Raw genomic sequence first — 14,686 nt, 5'->3', positions numbered from 1 at the left:
CAACTTAATCCAGACCAGTTGGTAAGTGATTTTATAGTTTTTTGGTCAGAATTGCTGGTTTCCTTTTCTTTTTCTTTTTTATTTATTTATTTTTATTTTTTTTATTTTTGGTTTTTCAATTACAGTTGTCCCCTTTTCGCCCAATTTCTCTCCCCCACCCAACCCACCCCCTCTCCCGTAATCATATCCCTCCCCGTTGTCCATGTCCATGAGTCATTTATACGGGTTCTTTGACTAAACCCTTCCCTTACTTATCCCCCTTCTCTCCCTCTCCCCTCCCCCCTATTGACTGCTATTCTGCTCTTTGTTCTATTTAGTTCCTTTGTTTGTGCTGTTCTTTAGTTTCCTGTATTAGGTGATATCATATGGTATTTTTCTTTCTTTGCCTGGCTTATTTCACTAAGCATAATTCTCTCTAGTTCCATCCATGTTGTCGCAAATGGCAGGAGTTCCTTCTTTCTTTCTGCTACATAGTATTCCATTGTGTAAATGTACCACAGTTTTTTGATCCACTCATCTACAGATGGGCACTTAGGTTGTTTCCAGCACTTAGCTATTGTAAACAGTGCTGCAATTGGTTTCCTTTTCTTAATAAAACTGCTAGACTTTATGAGACTAAAAATTCATAGGCCAAAAAAAGAAGAGTGATATCTGGCCTTTTTTAAACCTTACTATAAATATTGGACTATTTATAACTTTGAAAAATGTTGTTTAACATGTCCATGGTATACCTGGTAATTGCAAATTTTATCTAATTTGGTGGAGGAGAGCTTTTGCAATATGGAATTATATATTAAAAAAAAGGTTTCATTGATGTTTGCCATTTTGACTTGATCACAACCCCTGGCTAAGAAGGGACAAATTAATCTAAAAGTTATTTGCTCTTGCTAGTACATCTATTGTCTTTTATCTTTTTCAATGAAGATTTTGGCATTCAAGGACTTCTCCCTTGCCACATTGTCTTCTTCACTGGCCTTGAATTATTGTGATGTAGTAAAATATAATTTTGCAGAGGCACAAATTTGAATTGTGTGAGCTCTGAGAATGATGTGCTCACATAGCTGGTGAGGAGACTTAGCTGGACACCCAGCATTTCAGCATGGCTTTGTTTTCAAGTAGTCATGGTATATTCAGTATTTTTTAAAGTGATAAAACTTTTGATTGTGTCAATATCATTGAAGAAAGTGTTCTATTATGGCAGTATTGTTGATTTGGGGCGAATATGGGGGGTAAGAGTGGGGAGGTTGGTGAGTCTCATGATAGCTTTCTAAGAAATGTCAAGGACATGCTCTATTTCAGAGCTCCAGCCAGGCAAAGTTTAGTCTCAGTATTTCTTACTGCCTTTATAACCACTTGTTGTTCTGTAATATTAACTTTGATTTCTCTTTTGAGCAATATGCTTTATATTGCCAATAGATTAGTTTTCTTATGTCCAGTTGCGTATTTGATACCCGATTTCACCCTGCTCCCCAAAACCTGTACCCCCTTTAATTTTAGCTATATCAGTTAATGGCTTGATGGTCTAGAAGGACGGAGTTGCCTAAAAACCTTGGAGAATTTCTCATCGTTCTCTTCATACTTTACATCTAGCCCATTAGCAAGTTTGATCAGTTCAACCTTCAAAATAAATTTAGGAAATGACCATTTTTGATAAATTCTGCTTCTGTTATCCTGGTTCAAGCCATGTCATCTTTCATTTGCATTACTGTAATAGCTTCCTCACACATTTTCAATTTTACCCCTTTAAATTTACAGTATTTCTATTACAGTCTTATTTAATTTTGTCTGTTATAGGTAATTGTTTCCAAGTCTCTTCCACCATAATATAAATTTCTTGAAGTTGCTTATTCATCTGTGTGATCCTCATTTTGTTACTTGTGTAATATATTTGAGTACTAGATGAATATTGACAGAAATCCTATTGGTTCAGTGCTCTTAAAACCCATAGGCCTCTCTGACCTTAGACTTTATCTATAGGGACTTGGTCCTATTATAGTTATCATCATTATTACTATGGCTTAGATTTCTATATAAATTTAACTTTGTATAACTTCCAGATAGTTTTTCTACTTTTTTGATTACATATAGTAAATGACTAATTTTTAAAGTCTTAAGTCTCCTCTTATGTTTTTAAGAAATGTTTATTTTGAAATATTTGTTCTTAGAGGTTCTCAGAATTGGTGTTTTCTTCTCCTATTTGGTAGGAAGCAGTAGAGAAATATGAAGAAGTGCTACATAACTTAGAATTTGCCAAGGAGCTTCAGAAAACCTTTTCAGGACTGAGCCAAGATGTAAGTATGTTTGCTTTGCTTTTCCTAAAACCAGTTCTTGAAGAAAATGTCAGTGTCTAATAATGGTATTTGGTTACCATTCATCTATTTCCTGCTGATATTTTATTGTGGATGGTGGTTGAGGATAGTTACTCCAGATTTCCAGAGCCTGAAGAGAACATAAATGACATCTGAATATGAGACATTGTGAATAAAGTATTAGTTATCTAATTATGTGTATTATTTCACTATGGAATTATAGAAATCACTAAGAAGGGAATCAAAACTTTTAATGAATATATTTATTAAATATATTTTACAATATAGGCCAGTAAATTTATATACAACAGGCTTGTAAGTTTAGCATAATTTAACATATTCAGAAACAGAATTGATAAACTCTTCTTGAAACTATGGCAATTATTACCAGGAATACTTATGATTTATGTTAGAGTAAGTCTGGTCTCACTTGTTAGGTTCTCTATCCTGGCAATTCAGACTTTTATCTCTGACAGATATAATCAGTAATTAATGTGAAGTCTAGACCATTCAGAAATAATGAAGTATCCTTCACTGTTTTAGAATCTTAGGACGCCCTTTAGAGATCATGTTCTTACAATTGAAATTTTTTTGTAAATTCATTTCTGGTTTGGGAAGCATGTCTCATAAGGTAGTGTCTTCTACTTTTTGGTTATTTTGGTATGGTGAACTGGAATTCTCTTCTCCATTCCTGTGTCATCAACCATTTGTGCACCCCTCCTAACCTCTCCCTCCAAAAAACCCCACCAAAAACTCAAAGCATAATTTCTAGGCTGAAGAGATCTACCATCTTAATCCTTGTAATACAGTCCTGAGTTGTTCTCTTCTGGATGTCTGCCTTAAGTAACTCTTGAAGGTAGTGTATAAATTTAAACTAGCCTAGTATAGAGTCACTACCTTCTGTTTTCTGGATACTTAATGTAAGTTTAAGATGATATTAGCTCTTTTTGTCAACCATAGCATATTTAAACTCATGTTCACTCATATATCACTTAATTTTAGTACTTACTGTTAATCCCACAGTTATTAAATATTTATAGTCTATTTTAGATAAATACTTTTAGGTCAATTTTTTTCTTGTTTGATTGATTCTCTATCTCTCTCCACCCCCAAAGATGTTAAGTTTATTTAGTTTTGGTCCATAGATCATTAATACCATCCTTCTGTTTGGATGGTTGGAAGTGTACTTTTGTAATACTTAAAAATTCTCTGCTGGCACTCTACTCAAAGTTACCCTATCAAATTTTAGTTTTCCATTTAGGTGTTTATTTTTTCAGTATATAGTGTCTTTTTTTTTAATGTAAATCTTTTAAAAAAAAGCACTTTCCATGTGCTAGGCACTTATTAAAGTTCACTTGATTTTTACAGCAACCTAGGAAGTAGATATAAATAGCCCCATTTTTCAGGTAAGGAATCTGAAGCTCAGAACAAAAGGAACTTCTTCAAAGTCATATGGCCAATAAGTGGTAGAGTGAAGGTAGGGCCTAACTTTTTTTCCTAAAAACTGTATTCTCTACTTTATATCATGGATATGGTACCTATTTATTACATGTTTTTCCACTGCTATAGTCTAGAGGTAGCTTCCAACCCACCAAATTTTGTTGTTATGTATGAGATTATTTTTCCTTAGATTTACTTTCACTTTAGGTGAGCTGCGTAAGTACTTGGGAGTGGGCCTTCATGAAGCAAGACCCTAGAAGTGCTTGTCAGTACCTTCCAGCCTAGTACTTTTTGATCTCTCCTTTTACTAAACTGTCTCTTTTGTCAAACCTCTTCTATGATAGCTAGTTTTACAGTTTGTGTAACATTTTCTTTGTTCCCTTCAAACTAAAGCTGAAAGCCTTCCTGTTCAGCCCAGCCACATTTCTCTTTGTGTTCGTGATGTGAGCTCTGCCCCTTGGTGGGGATTTATCATTCTATGTCATGGTTCAGAAAATAAATTTTATTATTCAATATTATTGGTTGATAGCAGTTTATACTTCAGATCTTCCCAAACCAGTTCTCAACTGGGAGAAGAAAATGTAACCTGACTTCTTAGTTTATAGATAAATGTGGAGAAATAGTCTGTTGTCAGTCATTTTTTTGTGACATGAACATCTGATTATAATCTAGGAGACAACATGCTTTCTTACTTGATACTTGATTGAGTCAGCAAGTCCATGAAGCCCTGCCATGTGTCAAGCTCTATGCTGGGCACTAGTGAACAACAGATTAATACATAATCTTTGTCATGGAGCTGAAGCCCAAGGCGGGGGTGGTGGTGGTACAGATAAATAGCAAGATAACTATTTAATGTAACGGATAATTTGATAGGGGAGGTTCAGGATGGCATGGGCCTGTGAGAACACCTAATTCAGCCTTGGGAGATGGCAATGAGAGTCTGAGGCAGTCATGTGATACAGCCCTGAAGGTGTCTTCAGCTGTCTTTCCCTGTCCCAGCATGAGCCTGTGTCCAGGAGGACCCCACTGTCTCGGATAGCTGGACTTGCCATCTCTATACTTTTTCTCTTCATAAGCAGAAACTGAGGCTCCTGTAGTAGTTTTGGCTAATTATTGTTGCTGTAAGTCCATATTGAAGTCTTGGAATAGCTTTTCTGGGCCTTTGCCATCTTGAAGAAAATATTCTTCCCCACATAACCTCCAACCAGCCTGTTCCTCATTTTCAAAATTTTATTTCATCTCTAATCTCTTTCATCCCGATAGTAGCATGAGTCAGATTTATTAAGTTGTTTTCATACCCTCTAGAAAGGAATTAATAGTGCCATAATTTTTTTTTCCTGAGCTTTTCCCCCCATCCAGAAGAAAAATCTTTTAGATTTTTCTTTTGTTCTTTTAATCTTCATACCTTAGACAACATCCAGTATGAAGGAACATTAGAATCAAAGAAACAAACTATGGGAAGAAAAGAGCTTTTAGGTTTCTTAGTGGAGATATAGTACTTTTTATTTTTTTAAATGGGAAACCATTTCTGGGACTGATGTGTTTTTTATGTCAGACTTTAAGGTATTATATTTCTGAGACTTAGAGTAGACACTAATTTCCTATGAGTTTTATCAGCTAAATATTGGAAGATACAGCTTCATCTCAACTGACAATTATGAAAATATCTCTTAATTTTACTTTTAAAATAAGCCCGCTTGCTGTGGTTGTTTCTTGGCATTACATTTGTAAGACATTTTATTTCTGTTTGGATTTCGTTTTCTTATTCTTTAATCAGTCATCTTTGGTTGGTTGAAAACTGACTATTATAGTTTAAACATTCCTCTCTTGGAACATGAGATTTTTAAAAAACACCCAAAACAAAGTGAAGCATTTTCTTAAAATATTTGGTCTAAAATGCTTGATATACATAAATATGGAAAAGTAAAACCTTTGGGTTAATATGGACATCAGTGATAGGTACTTTGCTTCTCATCATGGTGGTAGTAGGGGTACTAGATATAGCCTGGAGTTGAGTCAGATATTTGGACTCCCTTGACTCTGGTTACCTAAGACAAACCAGTGTATCACTCAGTGGCTTCTTAAGCTAAAGAAGGAATCAGTGCTAAATGAATTTATCAATTTCACAGCTGGTATTATATACAGGAGTTGTAATACAAATAAATAATACAATAATTAATAAATAATAATATAAGAATAAACTATGTTTTGGGTACTTGCAACCGTAAACTACTTTGCCCACCCTGTATGTGAGATTTATAATTTAATCTCAACTCTCTGGGATTAGATATTTTTAAACTACAGTTGGTAATATGAGTGGTGGAGAATTGTCAGCCTAATTAGCATTTGTTTTAACAGCTACTTAAAGCTCAGAAGAAGGCCCAGAGAAGGGAGCACATGCTAAAACTTGAGGCTGAGAAGAAAAAACTTTGCACCATACTTCAAGTTCAGTATGTATTACAGAACTTGATGCAGGAACATGTACAGAAAGACTTGAAAGAGGGATTGAATGGTGCAGTGCATTTGCCTTTAAAAGAACTTGACTACCTCATTAAATTTTCAAAGCTGACCTGCCCTGAAAGAAATGAAAGTCTGAGGTAAGCTAATAAAAATATTTTTCTGAAGTATAACACATAACACTTTAGCTTATATAAATATAAATATATAGATATATTTAATAATTAAGGAAACATTAATTTGATTCTACATGGGAAATATGGACCTGCCTAGACTCTGACAGTGTTGATAGACTATCTAGGAGGAAAGTGAATTTGACTGACCATATTAACATACTTCTTTATTGTAACACTGATTAAAAAAAGTGTGCAATCATCAAGTTTTAACCTTATACAAGTATTAACCATAACACTAATTATGTATATTCTTAAATTTTTTTTTTATAATTATCTCAGACAGTTTTATTACCTGAGAGTCTTTGCCTTTTTACTGCTGTAATTAAGTGGAGGTAAATAAAATTTAACTTGGTCAGTATCGTTAAAGATTTAAAGTGAGAATTATTTGGTGTTCTTGTGCTGTGAATAAATATGGAGAAACAAACCTGATGTTTTAAAATACAAAACCAGCAAATGGAGGCTACTCAACATTTTCCCCTTTCAGCTATCCATTTTCTATTCTTGCTTTGATGAAATAAAGTAGCTAATGAACAGATGTCTGTGCTTTTGCTTTATTAGGTACATATTATTCCAATGTTGTGTCTGTGAGCCATGCTAAACCAGAGTTAGATTTCAACTGTTATTAGAAATCAACCTTGTATCAGGAAGAAACCTAATGAAACTCTTAATTACCTATAGACAGCCATATATATATTTATTCCCATTCTGATCGTCTACTCCTATTTGGTGTTTTCCTTCTCCTATTCACTTCAGTGGATTCAGGGAGTGACATGTAAGTGAATATAATTTGAAAAATAAGCTGCTCTCTTTAAAGTTAAATGAAGCTCTTAATATTTTCATTCCACTGTTCTTTAATTTAGGACATAAGCTTGATAATGAATGCTATTGCATTGACAGCTTTAAACTCTTTTTGGTCTATTCCTTAATAGCTGTAGTTGGTAAAAATCTTTATTTTGGTTGTTTTGAGGAAAAGCATTTACACTTGGAATCCATAAATGGTTTAAAATTTAGTCATCTTTTATAAAATCATAATTTCCTATTTTCAAAGAGTAAGAAGACAAAATTAGCATTGGACGTCTTGACTGTTTATGGGTTAATTGTATAAATTGTACTGCTCCATATATATATACCTCTAAAGCTACTTTGTTCTGCTTCTGCTTTTCCTTATCAGTGTTGAAGACCAGATGGAACAGTCATCCTTGTACTTTTGGGACCTTTTGGAAGGTAGTGAGAAAGCAGTGGTAGGAACGACATGTGAGTTTTCTCTACTCTGGGCTTATGCAGTAAATACTAAACTTAATGTCTAGAAGTTTAGAATAATACTGAGGATTGAAACTGTCAGACCATTAGAACTTACATGTCTGACAATACTATATTTATCTGAAGAATGATCTCTGTGTTTAGTTCTGTTAAAAGCAGATGTTTATAATTGCACTCATTAAAATGGAAACTAGGGAGAGTTTTGAAGTGGAAAGTCACTATGATTTGGAAACAAGAGCTAAGGTCTAGTGCTAGCTTTAATACTAGCTTGACCATTTTGGAGTTCAGTTCTTTATTCTGCATCGTTGTACCTGTTCTATTTAAGAATCTTAAATCCACACATAGTTAATGTCAAGGTTTATCTACCAGATCGACCTAAGAAAATATGAATAGTTTGGCTACATAGTCTACTGAAGCATCATTGTCTATTGATCTGGAAATGAGCTGGAGAGAAAGAGTTCTTTTGACTTCTTAAACAGACTTTGGCCCAATGACCAAGTACAAATGGCCAGTCATAAAGTACATAGTTTTGTGTGCTAGCTTAAGATAATGAAAACTCATTCAAATCTCGTAAACATTTTTGTTAATAGTGATTGCTTCCTTTAAAAAATACTCTTAAGATGTTGGGCCAAGATGGAGGCATAGGCAGATACTCTTCACCTCCTTGGGCAACCACAAGAAGGATAACTACCTCAGAACAGAAATCAACCAGAACTGCCAGAAAATTGCACTGTATGGAAGTCTGACAATCAAGATTTAAAGAAGGCCTACTCATCCAGACTGGTAGGAGGGGCAGAGCTGGGGAGCTGGAGCAGAGAGGACACACAGTGTGGTGGAGCCAAGGCAGTAGCGAGGCAGCAGCTGCAGCTTTGGTGGCAGAACTAGTGGTCCTGCATTCACGTGTGGCAAATAAAAGCCAGGAGGAACACCTGCGGAGCGAGGCCAGCCCCAGGCTAGGCCACGCAGCTCTTGGTTCCAGAAATGGGAAAAATACAGCCTCTTAATTTCTGGCTGTGAAAACCGGTGAGGGTTGAGGCGGAGGAAGAAACTGCCCATCTTTCAGGAGAGTCCATTTATAGGGCCCCCACAGTCCTAGAACATACACAAACCCATCTACTCTGGGAACCATCACCAGGGGAACAGCTAGAGGGGCGCCAGTTGCATACAGAAAGTGGGTGAAATGACTGGAAATGGGGTGAGTGCCAAGCAAACAACATTGTTCCCTCTCTGACCCTTCTCCCACATATAGTACTACAAAGTGGTGAAATGGGTCACCTAGCACTGACAAATACCTAAGACTCTACCCCTTACAACGTAACAGGTGCAACAGCTCTTCCTGAGACATGGAGGCAAATACAGGGAGATTGTCAAATTAAGGAGACAAAGAACTGTGGCCCAAATGAAAGAACAGATAAAAACTCCAGAAAGAGAACAAAATGAAAAGAATATAGCCAACTTATCAGATGAAGAATTCAAAACACTGGTGATAAGGATGCTCAGAGAAATGATTGAGTATGACCACAAAATAAAGGAAGTGAAGGTTATACAAAATGAAATAAAAAATATACAAGGAACGAATAGTGATGGGAAGGAAGCCTCAGTTCAAATCAATGATTTGGAACATAAGGAAGAAATAAACATTCATCCAGAACAAAATGAAGAAACAAAAATTCAAAAAATTGAAGAGAGTTTAAGAAGACTCTGGGACAGCTCTAAAAGGGCGAACATCTGAATCACATGGATGCCAGAAGGAGAAGAGAAAGAGCAAGAAATTGAAAACTTACTTGAAAAAAATAATGAAAAAATTAGGACAACTGTAATAGCATAGTCAATAAAATATACCTAAAATACTTTAAGTATATATAAGTAACAAAATTTCTAAGTCGTTTCAAATTACAATCACAGAAATTTATTTCTTGGTTAGAATGCAAAATAATGCAAACACTTTGGAAAATAGTTTGGCAGTCTTTATACAATTAAGTGTACACTTACTATATAACCAAACAGTTCTATTTTTAGTACCCAAGAGAAATGAAAACATGTTCATATAAGTATTTGTATATGAATATTCATATCAGCTTTATTCATAATAGTCCAAAGCTGAACACAGCCCAGGTGTACATCAACTGATAATTGATAAACAAACCGTGGTATATCCATACAGTGGAATCTGCTCAGCAATAAAAAAAGGAATGAAGTATTCATATATGCAACAACATGGATAAATCTCAAAATAATTATGCTGAGTGAAAGAAGCCAGACAAAAATAATGAGTATATATTGCATGATTCCATTTATATGAAATTTTAGAGAAGATAACTAGAGTGTTACAGGCCAGGGAGTGGAGGGATGGATTGATTACAAAAGGGACATGAGGGAACTTTTTGAGTTGATGAAAATGTTCTATATCATTGTTCTAGTGGAAGTTAACATGACCATCCTGTGTATTTAAAATGGGTGAATTTTGTTGTTTGTAAATTATATCTCAAAGTTGATTTACTTAAAAAACAAAACAAAACGATGAAATCTATGTCATAGTACTTCTGTGGAAAGAATAATAGACCCAAATCAAGTCTGAGAACTCTGCTTAATTTGGAAATTATATTTTTTAGTGGATATTAAAAATAAAATAGACTTTAGACCTATTTATGGTATAGTGACTTTAACATCATTTTAAGATTTTTCTTGTACATCAAATGGTGATGTGCTAGGAGTGACATAAAGCAAAACTGAAGAGTAAAGCCTTATTATATAATTTTGTAGTTAAAAAATCCTTTAGAGATTGTTTTAAGATAGGGTTTTCTAATGGTAAAGTCCGAGGAACTTCTACTTCTCTAAATCCTTAATTGGGGAAGAAAGAGTAATTGCTAGTTGTGATGTCTTGAGAGCAGATGGGAGAAATGACTTTTTTAAGCTCAGGGAATAATGTGTGCTTTTGTAACATTTTAGAGTCTTTGATAAGGATCCCTGATTTTTAGTCATTTCTCAAATAGTGGAAATGGAGACCCAGAGAAACTTAAGTGACTTGCTAAACTTTGGGATTCTGATCTTTAAAATTTATATTGATTCAGCCTGACATAAAGATGGACTGCGTATTTGCTTTCCATGGCACTGACCAGTTCTTTGAATCCCCTCAATGTAGAATGTTATAATGACACTATAATTAGGATAAAATTATTTTAGGGTTTCTGTTTTAAATAACTTTCCATGACCTTTTAGGTTATATAATAATAAATCTTAATCACTCTTTCTTAGACAAACATATGAAAGATCTGCTGTCTAAATTGCTAAACTCAGGATATTTTGAAAGTATACCAGTTCCAAAAAATGCTCAGGAAAAAGAAGTATCATTGGAGGAAGAAATACTAATAAAATCAGAGAAGAAAAAACAATTATTGAAGACTGAATCTGTCAAAGAGTCAGGTTTGTTGTGATCTCTGACATTCTTTATAGTGGTTGCATTTTTAACAACCAAAATGAGTCAAATCATTGTGAAATATTGCCTTATTTTAATTTGTCAGCAGCTGCATGCATGGAAATCTTTACTTGCTGTAGGATAAGCATTGGTTTGGAAAACATCTCTAGACTTTATTACCATGATTTCCCTTCTATGAACCTTAATAAAAACATCAGGTTATACCTTATTACAAGAGAGTACTATACACTGTTAAAATGAGACATTTATTGAGTTTGAATCTCTTTGTTAAACTATTAGTAGGATAATTTCATTTGAAGTTGTTTAAAATGTAAGTTATAGTAGAATCCAATACTATAGTAGAAGAAGAGTCTAAATAACCTAAGGTTACCATATTGATTTGTGAAAAAATTGCCAAAATAAATATATTTTCAGTAAAGGAAATGGATTTATTCAAAATTCCATTTTTCTTGGGGAAAAAAATACTTTGAGTAAATGGCACACTTGCTTTCATTTGTTGAAGCTGGATTTATTTAAGAAATACCACTTCTAAGGTGGTAGTCCAGAAGGGTTCTGGAAGCCACTAGTGAGATTCAAGTCATTTCTCATGTTCACTTTCTCTTAGTTCTTAATATGAAATCCAATGCTTCAGTATCTTCACTCCCTCACCCTTCTCCCAACCTTAAACTGCTGTAGGAGGCCTTTAAAGGCTGTATTTCAGACTGAGATAACTAATTTTTACCCCATGGAACTGGAGTTGTAATTTCAACTGGAAAGAAGCTGTTTGTGCGTCAGAGGAGATAGTCTTATTTTCAATCAGAAATGAGTTTTTAACTAGACTTTAGAAGAGCATCTTGTATGAGGAGAGCTATTAGCTTCAACTAATCTTTAGACCATAAGCTATGGACCAACAAGCAATCGTGAGAATTACTCCTGTTATGAATATACTTAATTTTACTGTCCTTATTTATTTTTAGAGAGAGGGGAAGGGAGGGAGAAAGGAAGAAAAACCACTGTGTGGTTGCCTCTCGTGTACCCCCAACTAAGACCTGGCCTGCAACCCAGGCATGTGCCCTGACTGGGAATTGAACTGGCAACCCTTTGGTTCATAGGCCAGTGCTCAATCCACTGAGCCACACCAGCCAGGGCTTACTATCCTTTTCTATAACTCTTCTGAAATACGTTGCTAGAATGAATTACTTGTAATGAGTTTGAAAACTTATCATAGTTTACCTTGTATTTATTCAATATTTATTTTATCCTCCCAGAGTCTCTTGTGCAACTTACACAACCAGAGATACAACCACAAGAGGTAAGGTACTGGAAGGTAATTTGCTGATTTTGGTTTTTGAACTTTTGTGTAGTGTTGTGATTGGGAGTTAATGCTGTGGAGCTAGACTGCTTAAGCTTGAATCCTGGCTCTGTAGTTTACTAGCTTAGTGACTTCAGGCAAGATATCTGTGTCTGTTATCCTCATGCATAAGATGGGGATGATAGTAATTCCTGCCTCATGTGGTTATTGTGAGGAATAAAGGAACCAGCTTAACTTCTAAATTACTTACAAGATGTTGTTGTTTTTTGCCATTGTGTTAGCATTTAAAAATGGGTAGAATATTGCTCTCTCCAAAATTTACTCTGATTAGTAACAGAAGAGCCTATTAGTTTGTTCCAAAATGACATTAAAATTCATAGAAGCTGAAAAGAATGGAAGAGGTAAAATCATAGTATTGACTGATACATAATGGAAATAAAAGTCTGGTAATTCAGGAAACATAAGACTTAAGGTTAAACAGCATAACTTTGTGTAGTTGGACTCTCCTCTGTTTTAATGTTTAAGGGTGTCAGGTGGGTAGTCGGAAATACAAACTTGAAAATAGCAGTCTGTAATTGACTCACATAAGACCGCTAAAAACTGCACATCGTGGTGCCACATACTTGATTCAGATGCTTTTATCAAGGTAATTGCAACTCTGCCAGTCAAATACAGATGCTATTTTTTAAATATCAAAGTTTGTATTTCTGTGAATTGAGGGAAAAGGAATGGACAAGAAAGTAGGACAGTCTTTTCATGTATAATAAGGACAGAAGTTTCCTATTAGCACAATGGTTTGGACCAGTGGTTCACTGTTCCCCTCAAGGTCTTCCATAAAGTCTGTGACTCAGCACATTTTTCCTCTGGTCTAGTTTCTTAACAGACGCTACATAACAGAAGTAGATTATTCAAGCAAACAGGATGAAAAGCAGTCTTGGGAAGCAGGTTATGCTAGAAAACCAAATCTCCCCAAATGCTGGGATATGCTTACAGAACCAGATGGCAAGGAGAGGAAACAGGAATCCTTTAAGTCTTGGGAGTCTTCTATTAAGCACCAGGAGCTAGCAAAGCCTGCAGTTTTCTTAGAGCAGAGGAAACAGGAGATTGTGAAACTCAGGTCCACTTCGCAGGAAGAACAGAAGAAGCAGGATGTCTCCAAACCCAAGATAACTCCTAGCCAGTGGAAGCAAGAAGCTCCTAAATCCAAAGCAGGAAGTACTCAAGAGGAACAGAAGAAGCCGGAGACAACAAAGCGTTGGCCAGGTCAGCTGCAGAAAGAACAAGATCCAAAGAAACAAACTGCCAAGTCTTGGACACCTTCTCTGCAGAGTGAACAGGACACCAGCAAGTCATGGGTCACCCCCATGTGTGCAGAACAGGATTCAAGACAGCCAGAGACTCCTAAATCCTGGGAAAACAAAGTTGAGAATCAGAAACACCCTTTAACACCACCATCCCAGGTTTCTCCAGCGTCCTGGGGTGGAGCTGCAGGAAGCCTCATACCAAATGACCAGCTCCTGCCCAGGAGGTTTAACCTAGAACCCAAAGATGTGAGTTGATCTGTATCAGTTTGTTTCTGGCAATGTAGACGTAAATGAGTTGTGGTAATAATAACTTTTAACGTTCTCTTAAAAAAAAAAAAATCAACAAAACCCATGTTAAATTAACGTATACAGTATTTCACTTAGTTCTTTAATGTGTAAATTATTTTTTCCCTTGAAAATTGTAAGTAGACCTAATCCATCTGTGGAGCCTTGCCTAAGATGAAAATTACACAACGAGGAGATACTATTTCAATGCCAAAAATTTAACGACATGGTATGACATCAAAATAGTGGATAGCTGAGACAAGCCCATAATGTAACAAGTGAGAAATGTAAATGCATGTCCCAGGGTGGGGGACTTGTTATACTCTATTTCATTTGTTATCTTCCACTGGCACATAAGTGACTCTTTCTGACACAAGTCACACCTTTCTGTATTCTCTTGCTTCTCTTTCACGCATTTGTAGTCACTCAGATTAGCCTGTGCTCTGTGAAGAAGGTACATGGTGGTTGCAGATATTCCAGAAATTGGGGAACAATCTGAATTTGTTTTCCATTTCTGTTTCAAAATAAGCGTTTTCAGGAGATGGAAATTATAGGCATTAAATATTCTGGAATTAAGTTTTGAGATTTAGTTTAAATATAAGGCCTCATTCTATAAATGATAACCTATTACAGGAAGCTAAGAAGGCTTATAATGAATAATCCTTGAATACAATGCTAGTTAGTGTGACCTTTTTATTAAATTGTAATTTATGTACCACTATTTAAAT

The 14,686-nt window shown here is 35.3% G+C and overlaps 1 protein-coding gene across 10 annotated transcripts in view; it reads left to right on the top strand.

The window, feature by feature from the left end:
- Positions 1–14,686, top strand: part of CAPRIN2 (caprin family member 2) — a 36,637-nt gene that overhangs the window by 3,344 nt on the left and 18,607 nt on the right. For 8 of the 10 annotated variants that reach the window (XM_090272977.1, XM_090272976.1, XM_090272975.1 and 5 more), the window contains exons 3-9: positions 1–21; positions 2,205–2,291; positions 6,108–6,346; positions 7,554–7,636; positions 10,898–11,065; positions 12,326–12,369; positions 13,242–13,919. The exon at positions 1–21 is cut by the window's left edge and continues 42 nt beyond it. In XM_090272977.1, the coding sequence (XP_090129103.1) occupies positions 1–21; positions 2,205–2,291; positions 6,108–6,346; positions 7,554–7,636; positions 10,898–11,065; positions 12,326–12,369; positions 13,242–13,919 (1,320 nt within the window). The remainder of the gene's footprint in view (positions 22–2,204; positions 2,292–6,107; positions 6,347–7,553; positions 7,637–10,897; positions 11,066–12,325; positions 12,370–13,241; positions 13,920–14,686) is intronic. The other 2 variants (XM_090272973.1, XM_090272978.1) reach the window with 2 other exon arrangements.

The sequence above is a fragment of the Furipterus horrens genome, unplaced genomic scaffold (genome assembly GCF_987537825.1).
Source record: "Furipterus horrens unplaced genomic scaffold, mFurHor1.1.pri manual_scaffold_4, whole genome shotgun sequence".
Lineage (NCBI taxonomy): Eukaryota > Metazoa > Chordata > Mammalia > Chiroptera > Furipteridae > Furipterus > Furipterus horrens.
The sequence above is the reverse complement of the archived record's forward strand: the minus strand, read 5'-3'. Positions and strand labels throughout refer to the sequence as shown.